The sequence below is a fragment of the Sabethes cyaneus genome, chromosome 3 (genome assembly GCF_943734655.1).
Source record: "Sabethes cyaneus chromosome 3, idSabCyanKW18_F2, whole genome shotgun sequence".
Taxonomy (NCBI): domain Eukaryota; kingdom Metazoa; phylum Arthropoda; class Insecta; order Diptera; family Culicidae; genus Sabethes; species Sabethes cyaneus.
This window is the reverse complement of record NC_071355.1, coordinates 240,740,880-240,757,448: the sequence shown is the minus strand read 5'-3', so window position 1 is coordinate 240,757,448 and position 16,569 is coordinate 240,740,880. Positions and strand designations below refer to the sequence as shown.

Genomic DNA, 16,569 nt, shown 5'->3' with positions numbered 1-16,569 from the left:
CAAACTCGAGCACAGTTTGCACGGAAGTAAACTGGCGTACCATCGCAGCGATAGGCTGGTTGTAACCGTAGCGTGTTCGATAAAATCCTGGCTGCATTAATAATCGCGGTCGCAAGGTTCTTCCTGATGCCCGGAAATCAAGCAGGGATGAAAGATAACAACGAAGATGGCTTGCTGAATTTTTCGTCTCCGAGCGAGCGTTTCGAGACTAAGCAGTTGACATCTATCTGGATACGCTGGAATATTCCAGAGATAACGCCATGGAAGATTCTTGAGAGCGAGCCGTATGAATCGTTTTTGGATTTGCTCGATCCTTAAGTTCCATGTTGCGACGTTCGCTGTCCATATAATGGTAGCGTTTTCAAGCGTCGGCCTAACAAGAGAACAGTATACCTAATGCCTTTAAGCAATGCGGATCCGTAAAGTTCTTGGGAATTTTGGAGTTGAAGCCAAGTTGTCGGTTTGCCTTGGAAATGATCGACTTGAAGTGCGCATGGGAGGTAAGCTTAGGATCCAGTAGAATACCAAGGTCCGTTACATGGTCCACTCGATTCAGAATAGTACCGTCGATAGGGTAATCCATGGTGTATCTAGACATGGTGAAACGGTATGCTAAAAAGCAAAAGCAGTCATTTAAAAAAAGCTTCAAAAACCTGTGACGTAGGCATCTCGTTTGTAAAAGCTTACAGTCTAAAACACGTGCATCGAAGATAGCTTTGCAATTTGGACGAAGTAAATCAGTTATCACCTTTGATAGAAGTAAACAATACATTTTCGAACAGGCTAGTATTAAAAAGTGAAACGCATGGAATATATATTTATATTATATTATAATTATCAATTTATTATTAACCGGTTCTCTTCGAATGATTAACGGACATCACTAGCTGAGCTCCTCTGTTCCTGGTTACAGTGGGGTTGGTGAAGAAAACTGTTTTCGTTGGCCGGCCGTAATCTACCGACTTTCGCCAGATGTACCATAGATGCCAGATGGAAATCTCTTCAAGCAGGGCCGTAACTCTTGATTCAAATCCTCCGCTACTCTCCGTGACTGGTGTAAAAAAATTTATGTAACTGGCAGCTTTCTGTCAAATTATGAATAAATTACAAATTACTCTCCGCTTCCAGTTTGTACTCCGCCAAATATCATCCGCAGCAACGTCCGCTCGAGCACGAAAAGGGCGCGTGTATCCTCCGTGGGCATCGTCACAGCTTCGAGTTCAGCTTAAAGAACTACCGGTTTGATGAGAGTTTTGTACACTGTCACCTTCGTATGGCGGGGTGTGCTTCTTGATCGTAGCGTTTTGCGAAGTGCAAACTAGTCCCAATTTCCCGCTTGGGTCTCCATACTAGTGTTGTTGTTCGCGATCACCACTTCTACGGTACGGTAACTTCCTTAAACAAAAATAGAATTAGCTCAGAAGCCTTCAAGGTTACTCTCCCACAACTTACCGACAATACTCGTTGTGCGAACATAATTCTAATGCTAATCGTTGCTGAATATCAAATAACAGGTAAAACAATTTCCAGTAGGCACACTTACAGTTTCCGATAACTTCCTTAAACAAAAACAGAGTTAGTTCAGAAGCGTTCGAAGTTACTCTCCTGCAACTTACCGACAATACCCATAGTGCGAACATAATGCTAATGCCAATGATAATGCTAATGAATCGTTGCTGAATATAAAAAACAGGTAAAACAGATTCCAATAGGTACACGTACAGTTTCCGGTAATTTCCCTAAATAAGAAACTAATTAATTTGTGGGCCTTTAAATTCATTTTCCCACTACTCACCGGTAAGATAGAATACTTATCAAATAAATATCGATTCATTTTTAATATTATAATATTATAGTTGTTTAAGGAGGCAGAGTACCTGAAAAATGAAGATTAACTGACTTTATTGCCAAAAATATCTCCTTTACTCACATGATTACTGAGAACTTAATTTTTTGTATTTCCTAGCCGTGCAACTTTTACTGAGAATTCGTTTTCGCTGAATCTTTTTGGAAGGTCCTTCATCGTTTGCTTTCTCTTCTGGTTTCAATAAGCCCTGTTTTATGAGATTTCCGTATCGCATTCGCACAATGGTGCGTATTTTGACGAATTTTTGTATAATGGTTTTATCGAAGTTAGGGTGTTGTTCCGCAATTCGACGTTCAACAGTGGCTAATACTTCTGTTTTGAATTTGAATCCGGATGTCCCTTGGCAAAGAATGAAAATTTTTTCCATTGCTTTGCCAATGGATTCAAACTCAGGAGACGGAACGGTGAGGCCACCATACGAAAGCCGTGCTAAGAACGATGGTATATTTCCCTTATTCAACATACTAATGTTTGCCGTTTTATCACCAAGTTCCGGGTGTGAACTACGGAGCTTGTAAGCTATCCACCCCAAGATATAGATAAAACCGTCTTGTTCCTGGCCTGACATTAGCGATTCTGGTAGCTGATCGTCATTGCTATCGTTCGGTACAATCACTGCATTTGGAACCAACGAGGAATCAACTAATGCAAACTCATCAACGTAGTTCTTAGTTCTTCAGGAACACTAGGAACTACGTTGGCTTTTATAAACAGTTGCGCCGTTATAAATTCATCCCGCTCTTCACATTTCTGATCCTGATCTATAGTGTTCGAGTTCCGGTGAGTAATTCCTGGATTTTTACCCAGAATAATCAGACGTAATCGGTATAAAACTTGTAGCGGAGCAGGCCTATCATCCAACCCTCCTCTGGTTCTAATCTGCGATATTAGATTCTCGAGCAAGTCTTGATTTAGCTTAGAAAACAACATTTATTTACATTTAAATTGCAAACATGCATAACTATCACATTATCATCTGTAAGATAATGATGTGCAGAACGGAAATATTTACCTTATATGTTGAAACAAACTTTATTGCATATTTCTTTTCCATGTCAGTAAACAGGCCTTTGAGCGATACAATGGACATTAAAATAGACTTTTGAAACACTGCCAGCGATTTGCATATCACTCCGCCTTTTCTGATTCCTCGAGATTCGAACATTAATTCCCACATGTTATCGAGAGTTTCCAATTGTTGTCCAGTTGCTTTATATGATTGTTTTAACTCTATTTTGTCAAAAGCCTTACGGAGAAATGAGGCATCAATGATTTTATGATTTTTAGGAGCAGTTTTTTAATTGAAATAAAATTTCTGTTTACGAAAATATATTCTTTGCTCTGTGCACAGAGCGGCAAGATAAATGCAGTAAATGCATATCAAAAAACAGAACTTTCATTTTGCGCCAAAAAACTGTTTTTGAAGTTTGAAAACTTAATGAAAACGCATCTCACCTTAAATGAATTGAAAACGTCGAGCCTCTATCATGTCTTCCGTGTCCTGGAATCGCTCTCTCAAAGCAGCTGCTGTAGTATGCGAAAGTAGTTTTGCTGCCTTCGATACGTTCTGCTTCTCAGCTGGAGACAGCTCCAGATGCCCATTATTGAGAGCAAAGATTGGCGTTAGTTCGCAGTTTGCTCGTTCATCAATAAGGGTACGTAAAAGCCTAGTATTTAACGTACGATTTTTCCAAACAATTCCTTCGCCCACAAACCAATTTCTAACTAACTTGAGATTATGTGGAGCGTCTCCGAAAACGTAGATTTTTTCTTGAGTTACTGGGTGGTCGAAGTGCGTATGTTCAATCGTAATTCCCATTCTATTGCGCAGGGAAATATTGTCCGGCCCGTTATCCGATGTAATACCAACAACATTGTAGCGAATGTTATGTAGTTCTTTTATAATATTGTTCAAAATATCTTCCGTTATCGGTTGGTCAAAGGCTACAAAAATCACTTGCTTCCATTTACTGAATAAGCCACGCACCATTACGATCTGAGCATGAGTGTAAGGGCCAACGATTTCGTCTGCCTGTTGATCGTATTCCATAATTTTTCGTAAGCTCATCTCATCGAATGTAATAATGCAAGCTAACTCCTGAGGTTGTAGTCCTTGACCAACTATATCCATAGCTCGTAATACATCTCGCAATAAACCGTTCTTCAAATCTATCCGTCTTGCATAGTCCTGAAGCGTAGAAATACCCGGTAAAGGATACTTTAATTCGTTTCTCAAGTGCACATAACAACGTTTACTTAAAACGCGAATAGCAAATGCTTTCGATATTTCCTCAGAAGTCCAGTGAACACGTTGCTTCCTTCCAAGGATAACATCCACTTGATTCTCCGATAGTACTTCTCTTAAGGACAGTTTCATTTGTTTAACAAATTGTGTATGATCCATATGTTGCAGTTCACAAATTCGTATCTGCTTCTCCATATTATAGAGTTGTTTTCTAAAGGCTTTTCCTTCAGAAACATGTTGGCTAGCCAGATTGGAGTTCGCAAGTTTCAAATCTGTGATGAATTGTTGTTGTTGCTGAATTTGAAGTTTTGCCAAACTAAGCTCATTTGTCAACTTCTCTTCAGTGCTTCGTTTTTTATCCAACTGCAATTTCAAACTTTGGTTTACTTCTTTAAGTTCGATTATTTGCTGTGCCTGATTCCTGATAGTGCGATATGCTAATTCGAGCTCAGATTCCGCGGAATTTGACTGCAATGCTCGTATTACCAGCGGACTATTTTCGGGCTTATTAGCTTCATTGATTGCTGCGCAATCCACGTCTTCAAAACATTTTAGGCTTGATTCTATAAATGTTGGAAAAGATAATATGACAACAGCGGTATATGCATTTGAATAAATAATATTTTTATTGTTTCTACATATTAATCGACATATACATTATAAGTATACGGCCGGTGAAAAAACGAAAACTTATCATCATATAAGTCGCGTCATTTGCATCATATGTCCATGCATTTCACAAGCGCTTGTTAATAATACATAATATATAAATTATTGTTAATTTTACTTGTATCAATACAAACATTTATTACCAATTATCTCTACTTTACTGTCTACCTCTAACATATTTTAACGTAATCTATTGGAAATTAGTAGGACAGCTTAAAAGTTCGATCCTCCCAGCGGACGAAGCCACTACACAGTTCAGTTCTAGTGCATATTACAGTAGCCAAACTACGAAAGCCGCATAGATCGCGAAAAAATTGTTAAATGTCAAAGAGCAGTGGCTCTTCTTTTCACTGCTTGTCTGACATACTTGAATTAAAAATGAACTTGTATTACATTTGCAATACCAATTCGAATAATGGTTGGGCTTAATAGGCTTATCCAGCATATGCAAGCGAACATGCATATGCAGATGAACGGACAGCGGTCTAACAGGTAGGAACGAGTAATTATAAAACATAGAGTCCTATAAAAGTGCTAACTCGTAAAGGCTGCGGACGTATGCACTTTTTGTATGTAAAACGTTTACAAACCGTGGGACGTATCCTCAGCCATCTCAATGTCTCCTAAAAGTGTTTCTTGTACTTGATCTACTGTTGTATCTTGAATACTGATATTACCCGGTATTGCTGGAAAGGGTGTTAATTAAAGTTTACTCCTCTTAAAATAGTTTTTATACTACCATTTGCATTCAATGTTCGGCGCATTTTAGCACCAATTAGTTCGTGTCGCAGTTTATAGCTAATATCATAACTGTTCTCGTTGAAATGACACGAACAAATTCCCTGATTCTTCTGCGGGATCCAACGATCTTCACGACCGCAAAATCTTATCCAGTACCTCAGCCGTTCTGTGTTTCGTGGAAAATGATGATACGTGACGTCTGGGTTACGGGACAGTTTGTTGCCGCATCCCACTACCGCGCAGAAACAAGGCATCTAAAAAGTATGCATTAGACTCGCTTGGGAATATTAGTACAATATTACGTACTTACCTTGGTTTTAATTTTTCCAAAACGAAAAAAAATGCTTCAACATGCGGCAAGCGATACCTGTTTACAGTTGTCAATATAGCTGCAAAGCTGCTCGTTGCTTTGGTTATTGTTTATTCTCAAAGCAACGAAAAAAAGCTGCAAACTTCCTACGTCACAGAGCAACGTTTCGTCTCCTGCCCTGCACAACAAAAGCATATGCTCCACTTCGCCTACTATTTCACATTAGCGTTTCACCATATCTAGATACACCATGGGGTAATCAAACAAAATCGGATCTGTAGACCGATGAAAAGTCATGACGTTGCATTTTGCGATACTGAAAACAAGTTTGTTCAGCTGACAGATTTTCAAATCATCGGCGTAGATAAGTTTGCATCTATAACCAAGCGAGAATGCAACATCGTTGAAAAAAATGACGAACATAAGTGGTCCTAAATTGCTCCCTTGCGGAACTCCAGATTTATTAACAAACGGGGAAGAGATGCTTAGGCCGTGTTTGCAATGAAGCGTTCTTTCAGTCAGATAGGATGAAAGCCGCGACACCAATCTGCTTGAGGCTCCTATTGGCAACAATTTACGGAGTAGCACTTACTGGTCAATTTAGTCGAAAGCTACTTTCAGATCCGTACAGATGACATCTACTTGCGCTCTGCTTTCCATAGTCGTCGAACAAGTGGTAACGAAGTCTAACAAGTTTGTAGTTACGGATCTGCCGGAAATGAAACCATGTTGATCAGAGAAGATATAAGACTTCGTTGCTTGTGGCATTCGGTCGCTGACGATAATTTCGAACAGTTTCGAGGCGGCGGAAAGGCTAGTAATCCCACGGTAGTTTCTGACGTCACGACGATCACCACTTTTATACACGGGAAACCTGTATGACAGCTTCTAGCTCGCAGGAAATTCTCCTACTTCGAATGGTCGGTTGAAAATGGCGGCTCAGCAAAAGAACTAGCACGTTTAGCCATTAACGGAGAACATCGCCGAACAGGGAGAACATCCACGCAATTGTGGGTACAGTTCCAATCTACAACTGATAGGTAAGAAGAAAGTCTGTTGAAATTGATTTTCCGGAAATTGAGTCCTCTCCTGCGTTCATCAGTCGGTGGCAGCGACCCCGAAAATTCGCCACAAACATTAATATCTAGTGGAAGTCCATGTCATCGACCAATGCTATATTCGATAGAGTTAAAACTACAAGTTATTAGGAGGAGTACCGCTCTCGTCTTTGCGCCATGCAAGATGGGGTTGATTGTAATCACCGCACACAAGAACAGTGTCACCTTGAGAGGCCCTGTTGCAGACTTCACGGACGGCACTAAGGTGCTCTTCTATTAAATCAACTGTTCGGCTTTTGTCGGGAGGAATGTAAATATCGCTCTTCAGAAAACGATGACCCCGTATCGTAGCAGAGACACACACGTGCTCCAGCTTATTGCCGTTACATGTGTTAATGCGGGAACAACCATGCCGCTTGGCAACAGCAATTAAGACACCGCCAAAACTATGCTTGTCGCTGTTAACACTGGATCGGTGGCAACGGAAAACATTGAATGAGGTACCGAAAATCGGCAGTGAATTGATTCTGTCACTGTCATTTAACCCAGTCTCCGTTAGCATAATTACGTCGTAGCTACAATCGAAAGAAGCCAGAAAGATATCGTCAAATTTGGTCCTCCAATCCTCTTACATTCTGATAATAAAATCAGAGGGCATCATTGGTAGCGGCAAGGGCAAGCTTAGGGTAAGCGCGCGATGTCACTATTTATTGCTGCATCACTTCCGGTGGAGTATCGAGCGTTGGCGTTAGGTTCACAGCTGGGGATCTCCGAAATTTTTTGACAGAATAATCCTCAAACTCGCGAAATACAATAACTTCCGGCCAAGTCGAAGGGTCAAGTGCATTCGACTTTAGAGCAGGATCCAGACAGACTTTGAAGGAAATGAACGTCACACTACTAATGTCTGCCGCTTTTCTCATCTGCCTTACAACTTAAGGTTCTTGAGATATCTCAAGATTTGCTCGTACCATAGCAGAAATTTGTTCATTTGTAACATCCGGGTGAATGTGGGATAAGTAGAGCCAAAATTTGTTTGCCGAATTGTCAACTACGGGAACGGACACAACGTTTTGCCCTGCTTTCTTAGAACCTGATTGGCATTTGGATACTTTATAAGCCAGATCAGGTACACGGGGACGTTTTGCAGCGCGAACGGGTTCAACTGACTGACTATTAAAATATGAAAATATGAGAACATGAAAACATGAAAACATGAAAATATGAAAATATGAAAATATGAAAATATGAAAATATGAAAATATGAAAATATGAAAATATGAAAATATGAAAATATGAAAATATGAAAATATGAAAATATGAAAATATGAAAATATGAAAATATGAAAATATGAAAATATGAAAATATGAAAATATGAAAATATGAAAATATGAAAATGGGTCATTCCATGCCAAGTGACCGAGAAAAAGTTCAAACGTGTAATCGACCTTCCCGGATTTGAACCAAATTTTGCCAGATTGTTCGTTTTCGGTCAGAAAGTAAAAATCCAAAATTTGGTACGGATCGGAACATACGGATTAATGGGAGCGCCTCCATTTTTAAGGAAAATACCCGATTTTGTCAAAACCTCTTTCTTCTTTTGCTTCTATCTCCGCAAATGTTAAGTTTAGAAAGACACTACTTTCACATTTTTAAAGGAAATCATTCAAGGAATTCGAAAAAGATATTATTCTGGTGCTCAACAATAATGCTGCCACACATTTTTAAACTCAATTTGAAAACTAAATTTGCATTTTTCTCTCAATGAAGACAATTTTATCTCAAAAATTTCAACTTCATCGTGTTCCGCAGATTTTTTTACAAAAGACTCACTCAGTGCCCCGAGGTATTCTTTGCCGATCCCGAGATACAGCATTTTAAAGCAAGCAATTCCTCATTTTTAATGTAAAACTAAGAGTAAACTTTCTTTTGAAGCAGTAATTCTCTACGCAATGTAAAAATACTTTGGCATATCGGAAAAGCATTTATACAGTATATAACAAGGTTTTTCTTAACAGTGTTGCCAACTTTTCAGTTTCCCGCATGATTAGTTACATTAATTAAGGGAATATTAGTCTCCTAGCAACAATAAACGCAATAAACAAGGAAGGTAAGAACACATGTCTATTAGCGAGATGAAAAACAGTTTACAAGACTATGATCAAACAACTAACGTATATTTTACGCCTTTTTGAAGTAACATTTCCTCATCTAGCGCTATAAATCAAACGAAAGTTTTTGACCAAACAAAGTTCAAGTCGGGCTTCAACCTTCATAACCAATTGGAGAACCAATTGGAAACTGAATTTTACAAATTGAAAACTCAATCAAAGGATCAATTCGTATAAAAAAAAAGCAAAATCAGAGTAAAGGCGGTAAAAGTCGGCTAATCATCACGCCCATATTAATGTACACCGGATTGGACGAAACAAAGTTGCACTGAAGTGATGTTTTAGCCATTTTTTGTTTAAATAAAGGCATTTCGTTACGCTCAAAACTGAAAACAGCGAAAACGTTTTAAGTTCCGCTTTGCGTTCTGCTAGCGCAGCGATTGGCGGCCGGTGTCCATTCCCCCCACCCTGTCCGAAGAACTCCGATCAAAGAACAATTTTTAAATGCTTTTCCGTTGCACCGTCGTCGTCGATTCTTCCGACGACTTTCGTTATATTTCGGCAGCAACGCCGAACCATGCAGATAAACGAGTCCGTCCGTCGGGACTATAACCTACCTGCAGTACGCTGGCTCCGATGCTGGCATTCTCCGCAATCGCTGCACTGTACTGTTTCGGGTCGAAGATGGGACTGTTGTCGTTCTCGTCCAGCACGTGGATCAGTATTCGCGATTGGCTGGATTTTGGCGGTTCGCCACGGTCCTTGGCCGTTACGGTTAGCTCGTAGCTGGCCTTGGTTTCCCGATCGAGCCGACCGGATACGCGCAGCAGTCCGTCCGCCGAACCGATCGTGAACGGCGTTTGTACGTTCGGGTCCAGCTGGTACTCGACGTACCCGTTGCGACCCTCGTCCCGGTCGACCGCTTTGATGGCCATGATGACGGTGTTGGCCGGAATGTTTTCCGCGACGCTTGTTTCATTCGGGGTCACGAACTCCGGCGCAAGGTCGTTCACGTCCTTCAGGACGATTGTAACCTAAGGGTGAAGAATGAAAAAAAAAGATACATAATATACGTTCCGGTTAAATTAAATGCCGGCGGGTCTTTTTTGACTTTACCTGTACGGTGGACGATAGCCGCATCTCCGTCTCCTTGGCGCAGTCTCGCGCGGTTACGATCAGATTATAGCTCGCCCTAGTCTCCCGGTCCAGGGCCTGTCGGGTGCGAATCGTTCCGTTGCTGAGAATCTGAAAGTCTCCGTTCTCATCGCCGGTCGTAATGCTGTACTCGATGCGTCCATTAACTCCTGCAGGAAAATACAAAAACAAGATGTACCACGTTAGTTCCTTGGAACTGTTGATTTTTAGTGCCACCAGGAGACGCGATTCTGTCGAAGCGATAAATACAAGGTTCGTCACTTATTGTATTCAAATCTCCTGGGGCTCCCCTCTCATGCTGCTGCTGCTGCTAGTGAGGGATATGCGAAAGAAAATTCAAGATGACAGCCGAAGCCTGTATGATTGATGGGCAAGAAGATGGGATTGGGAATATGGGAAGCCGCCGCCGCCGCGGGCGGGGAAACGGGACGAGAACCGCACTCACAGAAGTAAGATTCGAAGTGAAACATGTTGGAACAGTCAATGAACATGTCTCTTAACTGACTACGACAAAACGATTCACGGTGATATGTGTAACTTGTCGGTTTCTCCCTGTGCGTTCCACGGTGGGTAAAAGGGGAAACTTTCCCACATGTTCCCTAGTTTATTGCGCCCATAAAGCATTGGTCAGCGAATGTTCAAATTTCTCCCACAGTGCCGGCCTGTGTCGTCCGTCCGTTGACTCGATCGGGACAATTCTTCGCACCGTTCTCCGCTGTCCGTCCGGAGTTCGAAGAGCAAGGATTGATCATTTGCGCGAAACTTGCACGGACTGTTGCAGCACTTGCATGTATGTACACAAACAATAATTCGAGTAGCCGGTTGAACAGCATATTACACCTTAACAGAACAGAACTCGTGGTGCAGTATAAATTTATTTAAGTTTTTTTTTCTTATATATTAGCAGTCAGTCGGCCGCGGTTGGCCGTTGGTTTCTTTTGTGCCACCACACAGTTCTCCGCCGATCGATCGATCGGTATGTTTTCAACCTGCTCCTAAATACAACTTAATTAATATTCAAAAAGAGTCCACCACTTGCACCGCAGTCTGACCGCGCGCCGCCGTGCCGCACCAGCAGAGCTTGGTAAAAATTTTCGTCTGTGGTTTGGCCGTGGGTTTCGTTTTATTTTCTACTTACCTACCACTTGATCCCTTTGTATTTTGCGCGACGCAAAGCTCAATCTTCTTAATCTTTCTGCCCTGTCCAGCGATACCGACCGGCCGGCCGATCGACGCGACGCGACGGTGTCGAAAACAGGTCGGCTGCCACTCTTCTTTTCGGCCGCAGCCGAAGTCGAAGCCGGGGCCCGAGACCGAGAGGAGCAGAGCGGCGCAAAATGGTCTACTAATTGGGTTTCAGAATATGTTTGATTTTGGATGCTACCTCATGAATCATCGTCTTTACTCCGATTGGTTTCGCTTAATTATTATAATTTTCGGATTATTAGTTTTGCTAGTGGTTCTAAATTAGTCGTCCGGAGGCTTTTCCGTAGCCTGGGAAATAATTCCGGTGCGATTGTCGCTGCGAAACGAAATGGTGTGATCTTGATTTATCGAGCTGCTGGGGCGTGATTAAAGGATTCGACCTAACTGGTCTAGCGCCGATGCGATAGTTAGCTTTATTGATAGAGAAATTTTCGTCAAAATCCTGAAATATTGCTCGAGTGCTGCTTTCGGCAGATTGCGAAAACTTTTCGAGTTCAAAGTCGTGATTTCCAGCTTTTGGTGTCTACCTAGCGACCGTATTTTCTACTTGGTCATGACAAAAGTTGACTTGACTAGTGAAATGCGACCATTATTTTATGTTATCATAATAATATCATGGCAACAAACAAAGAAATTAGCAAAAAAAAAAAATTAGTGGACATTAGTCAAATAAGGGATGGCCCAGCTTGGGTAAAAAGAAACATTATACAAACTTAATAAGCGTTGTTTCAATGAACCTCGCTTACCGAATTTTACACCCTTGCAACATGGCTGGACCACCGTAGCCTCCCGACTTTCGCCAGGGGTACGATGCTCCGTTTTTAGATCGGCGTAGATTGCCTCCGCCGTCCCAAGGTTTTCAGTAATGATGCCATGGTCCGTTGCTAGGAAATGGTTACTTTTGTTGAAGATCGTTCCCCTTGTGTTGACGCCCGTTCACACCTTCAGTAGCAATGTTAAATAGAATACGGCACCGTCCATCGACCGTTTCGATAGAACTTACCGAAACACGCGCGTAGAACATCACTCTTTTCAGGGAAGCTATATAGTCAACTGTGTTATTTAGTTTGTCCGGATAACCGTTCTTGTGCACTAACTGTCATAACTTTTCGCGCTCAACTGTATCCTATGCTGCCTTGAAATCCACGCTAAAATATGTGGGCATATTGTACTCCCGACATATCGGAAGGAATTGTCTGAGTGTAGAATAGTTATTCTAGTTATTCACGATCCCTGCTCTGCTCCTGACACTGCTCTTTTCTCTTCATCGCTTGTACGATCACATCACTTATCAAGGTTAATCCTGATCTTAGCTAAGCTAAGATCTTTTTCACTCTCCAACGAATGCTGGCGTTCCTCGTCAAACCAACCATTCCGTACACTTGAGGTTTCTTCTCCTAGCACCGCGGTTGATATTTCGGAAGCACCGGCGATGAGTATTTGATAGATTTGGTTCAATGTTCGTTGGTCAGGTGATCCGTTCGTGCTTTTTCAAGCAGTCGTCTCCATTCAACTCAATCTCGTCGCCACTCGTCGCCAATTTCCCAGTCGTTTCAGAAGTCGCAAATCATTTTCGACCTGGTCGATTCATTCGCACGTTGAGCCTCCTTGTTCCTGTGGCCGGTTGGGTTATTGAAGAGAACTTTTTTCATGGAATTGTCGATCGGCATCCTTACCGGTTGCTAGGTTGAACAGAATTCAGGATAAGCCGTCACCTTGTCTTGACCCTCGCTGTGCCTCGAAGGGATTCAAGGGTGTCTCTGAGATGCGCACGAAACATACACTCGATCCAATGTAACGCTGATCAGTTCAGTCAGTTTATGCGGAAGACCGTGTTCTTGCATTATCTGCCATATATGTGGTCTCGATCGACTGTATCTTGTGCTGCTTTAAAAACAATAAAGATGTGATTCGTGGGCAGGTTGTACTCACGATATTTCTGCAAGATCTGTCGCTTGGTAAAAATATTGTCTGTAGTATTGTTACAGCCGGTATAACAAGATCTGGGAGAATACCTTGTAGGCGGTTTTACCAACGCTATGCCTCTCCTTCTATCCATTTCCATCGGTTGCTTCTCCTCCTCACAAATCTTGGAAATTACCCAGTGTAAAGCCGTTGTCAGCGTTTCTATTTATAACACATATTTATAAAGTTCTGCCGGCAGACGGTCCTTACCAGCGGCTTTATTGGTCTTCAGCTATTCGATTTCTCGTTGCACTTCTTAGAGATCAGGTGCTGGGATATTGCTTTCTTCCATGGGTACTACCAGGTTGACTTCTGTTCCGCCTCCTTTTGAAACTTCACCATTGAGGTGTTCACCGAAGAACTGCTCCCCCTTGAAGGCCATCTCGCGCTCGTTAGTGATTAGATTCTCTCCCTCGTCCTTATCATATGCTAGTTTTCGTAATTACAAAGCTGTTGGCATTCGTTTGGGTTTTGTGCGAGAAAGATTATTAGGGAACTATTTTTGGGAACATATACACTGAATTTTTTCCGGTTTTCTAATTCCAATGGTGAAAATTCTCGAGGGGGCATGGTCCCCTAGGTACCCCCTCTAGTTACGCCAATGTTCTTCGATGTTCTTTGATATCTCCGACGACAATCCTGATGTCCCGTGGCGAATAATTTGTACGTCACCTCCAGCTGCACGTAGAAAGTTTCCTTCTCGGCATCGGGTCTACCTCTGTCAGACAGTCGGAAGTATGCTACAATTACGAAACTGAATACGTAAAATCGAGCATCGAGATATCTATGAGGACAAGACGCAAATTTCGTATAATTACACGCAAAAGCTTTTCAACAACTATGATTACAATGAACCTTTGAAAAAAGTTACCTTTGATTGCTTTACTGATTTGTCTCTGATTACCATCAAATTTTGGTAATCATGCTAATGCATGCTGATTACTAAAAATAGTAACGATTATCATTTATTTTGATTACCTTTAGTTACGTAAGTAAGACGTAAATTATTACAAAGGTAATCTATGATTACTAGGCACTTATACACTATACTGAAAACCCCTTGCGCACACGCGATTTGTTGTTGCTGTTACTGGTTTTCCCATAGTGCTGTTCTAGAGTTTTTCGAGTAATCTGAAGAACACACACATTCTTTCGCTGCAAGAAGCTTTCGCATGCTGTCATGTGCATTTGCAGAAAAAAAATCCCTCTACCGTCACTAGATAAATAAGCTCGTATATAGAATGCAACAGACTATTAGCCATCGAAGAGTACTTAAGTTAAACATCAAGTATCACTGCAACTTAAAATTATTTGTTTATTTAATTGTGAAATTCACCTGACATAACTGTTTTATTGAATATTTGGCATGTTTATAGATTATTAATTTATGTGCAAACTTATGTGATGGTTCGGCAAACTCAAAGAGGCTTTCAACTACAGAGAAAATTCGAATGCAGGTAGTTATTGATTCGTCGCAAAGGTTATCCGATGGAAACTCGGCTGCAGTAGTTCGGTTCAAAACAGATGGATAGAAACTTGCTGTACCTTGCCACGTCACTCTCGTGTGTGAAGACCCAGAAGATGACAACGATCGGGATACGGTAGTAGATTTGCTGGATCACGCCAAGGTAAGTCTCGTAACGCAAGCCGGACAAAGCCGATGCATCCATTTCATATGCTGATTTCATGCGAGTTGATAAGAACATGGAACCATGCATGCATTTACGATCAGTGGGGACGTACTGGGGAACAATATAGCACCTTCAAACGCAGTGAGGATCATTGAAAGCACGAGTAACCTCAACGTTGAAGCCAAGCTATCAAGAAGCTTTCTATTCTAAATTGATGGTCAGTTTGGCATCAGTATTACTTGACTACAAACAAACAAACAAACAACAAGCTACTTGAGCCGGAGACTTGGTATTGGTACTGCCAAGGTACTTGATCAACTTTGGAAATTATATGCAGTAGGGATGGGAACTATCATTCAAAATCGCTACTGACAACTATCAGTAATTTCAGTACGTTACTGATAACTATCAGTAAATATCAGTAATTTACTCATCAGGGCATTGAACTAAAAAATGAAAAATTGTAATATTATAACTGCGTTCTTCATTGTAAGTTTACTTTGTAATTTACCAAGCTGGTTTTATGGAGGCTCGCGCACCTACGAACCAGATTTTTACCACCCAGCAAATATGTTGGGAGCACATCATACCTACGCATGACATGAATCAGTCGATCAAGACCAGCAATTGCACTTACTGGATGAACACGGTTTCCCAGATAAACTGACGCTACTGATCAGAGCTATTGGATCGAGTGGTGTGTTTCGTGCACATCTCAGGGACACACCCGTCGAGACGCGGCGAGGGTTGAGACAAGGTGACAAGATGACTGCCCAGGCAGCACACATTTGGTACTTTTATTTGCAGCAACTCATTTATGACTAAAATTGGTTACATATCGGTTGCCACAACTGGTTTATAACAACTGTGCTACTAGGGTGATATCATAGCTAGGAACCTTGCGATGGTCAAGGCAACCTACGCCAGGTTGAAAGCAGTAGTCTAGGAAGATCAGATTAATAATAAATACGTCAAAGATCACATACATGAAAGGAAGAGGCTCCAAGGAACCAAACGCGTGCCTCTCACGGATAGTAACCCTCGACGGCGACGAACTAGAAGTGGTAGATGAACTCGTTTATTTTGGATTGCTGGTGACCGTGGACAACATTAGTAAGGCAATCCAGTGGCGCAGTCAAGCGGGAAATCGAGCTTACTTTGCCCTTCGCTATACGCTACGATCAAGAAGCATATGCTACCGTACGAAGCTGATAATGCACAAATCTTTTATTAGGTTAGTAGTTCTTTATGGACTCGTAAGGTCGCTCACGGAGGATATACGCGCCCTTGCCGTGTCCGAACGAAAGGGTACTGCGGATACTTGACGGAGTTCAAACTGAAAGCGAAGAGTGGTGGAGACGTATGAATCACGAGCTACAGGCATTGTTTGGAGAGAATCCCATCGTACATTTGGCGAAAGTCAGTAGGCTACGGTGGGCCAGACGCGTCGTAAGAATGTCGGACGATAGTGCGACGGAAACAGTTGTCTTCAACAACCTTACTGGCATCAGGAACAGGGGCTCAATGTGCAAGATGGCACGATCACGTCGAAAGTGATTTGTGACTTTTGAGACGACTGGAAAATTGGCGACGAGTGGCCAAAGTTCGAG

The 16,569-nt window shown here is 41.7% G+C and overlaps 1 protein-coding gene across 1 annotated transcript in view; it reads right to left on the bottom strand.

Moving 5' to 3' along the window:
• Positions 1–16,569, bottom strand: part of LOC128740965 (cadherin-related tumor suppressor) — a 161,882-nt gene that overhangs the window by 86,287 nt on the left and 59,026 nt on the right. The window contains exons 5-6 of the mRNA XM_053836541.1: positions 10,119–10,306; positions 9,620–10,036 (exon numbers count right to left, since the gene is read on the bottom strand). Coding sequence (XP_053692516.1) covers positions 9,620–10,036; positions 10,119–10,306 — 605 coding nt within the window. The remainder of the gene's footprint in view (positions 1–9,619; positions 10,037–10,118; positions 10,307–16,569) is intronic.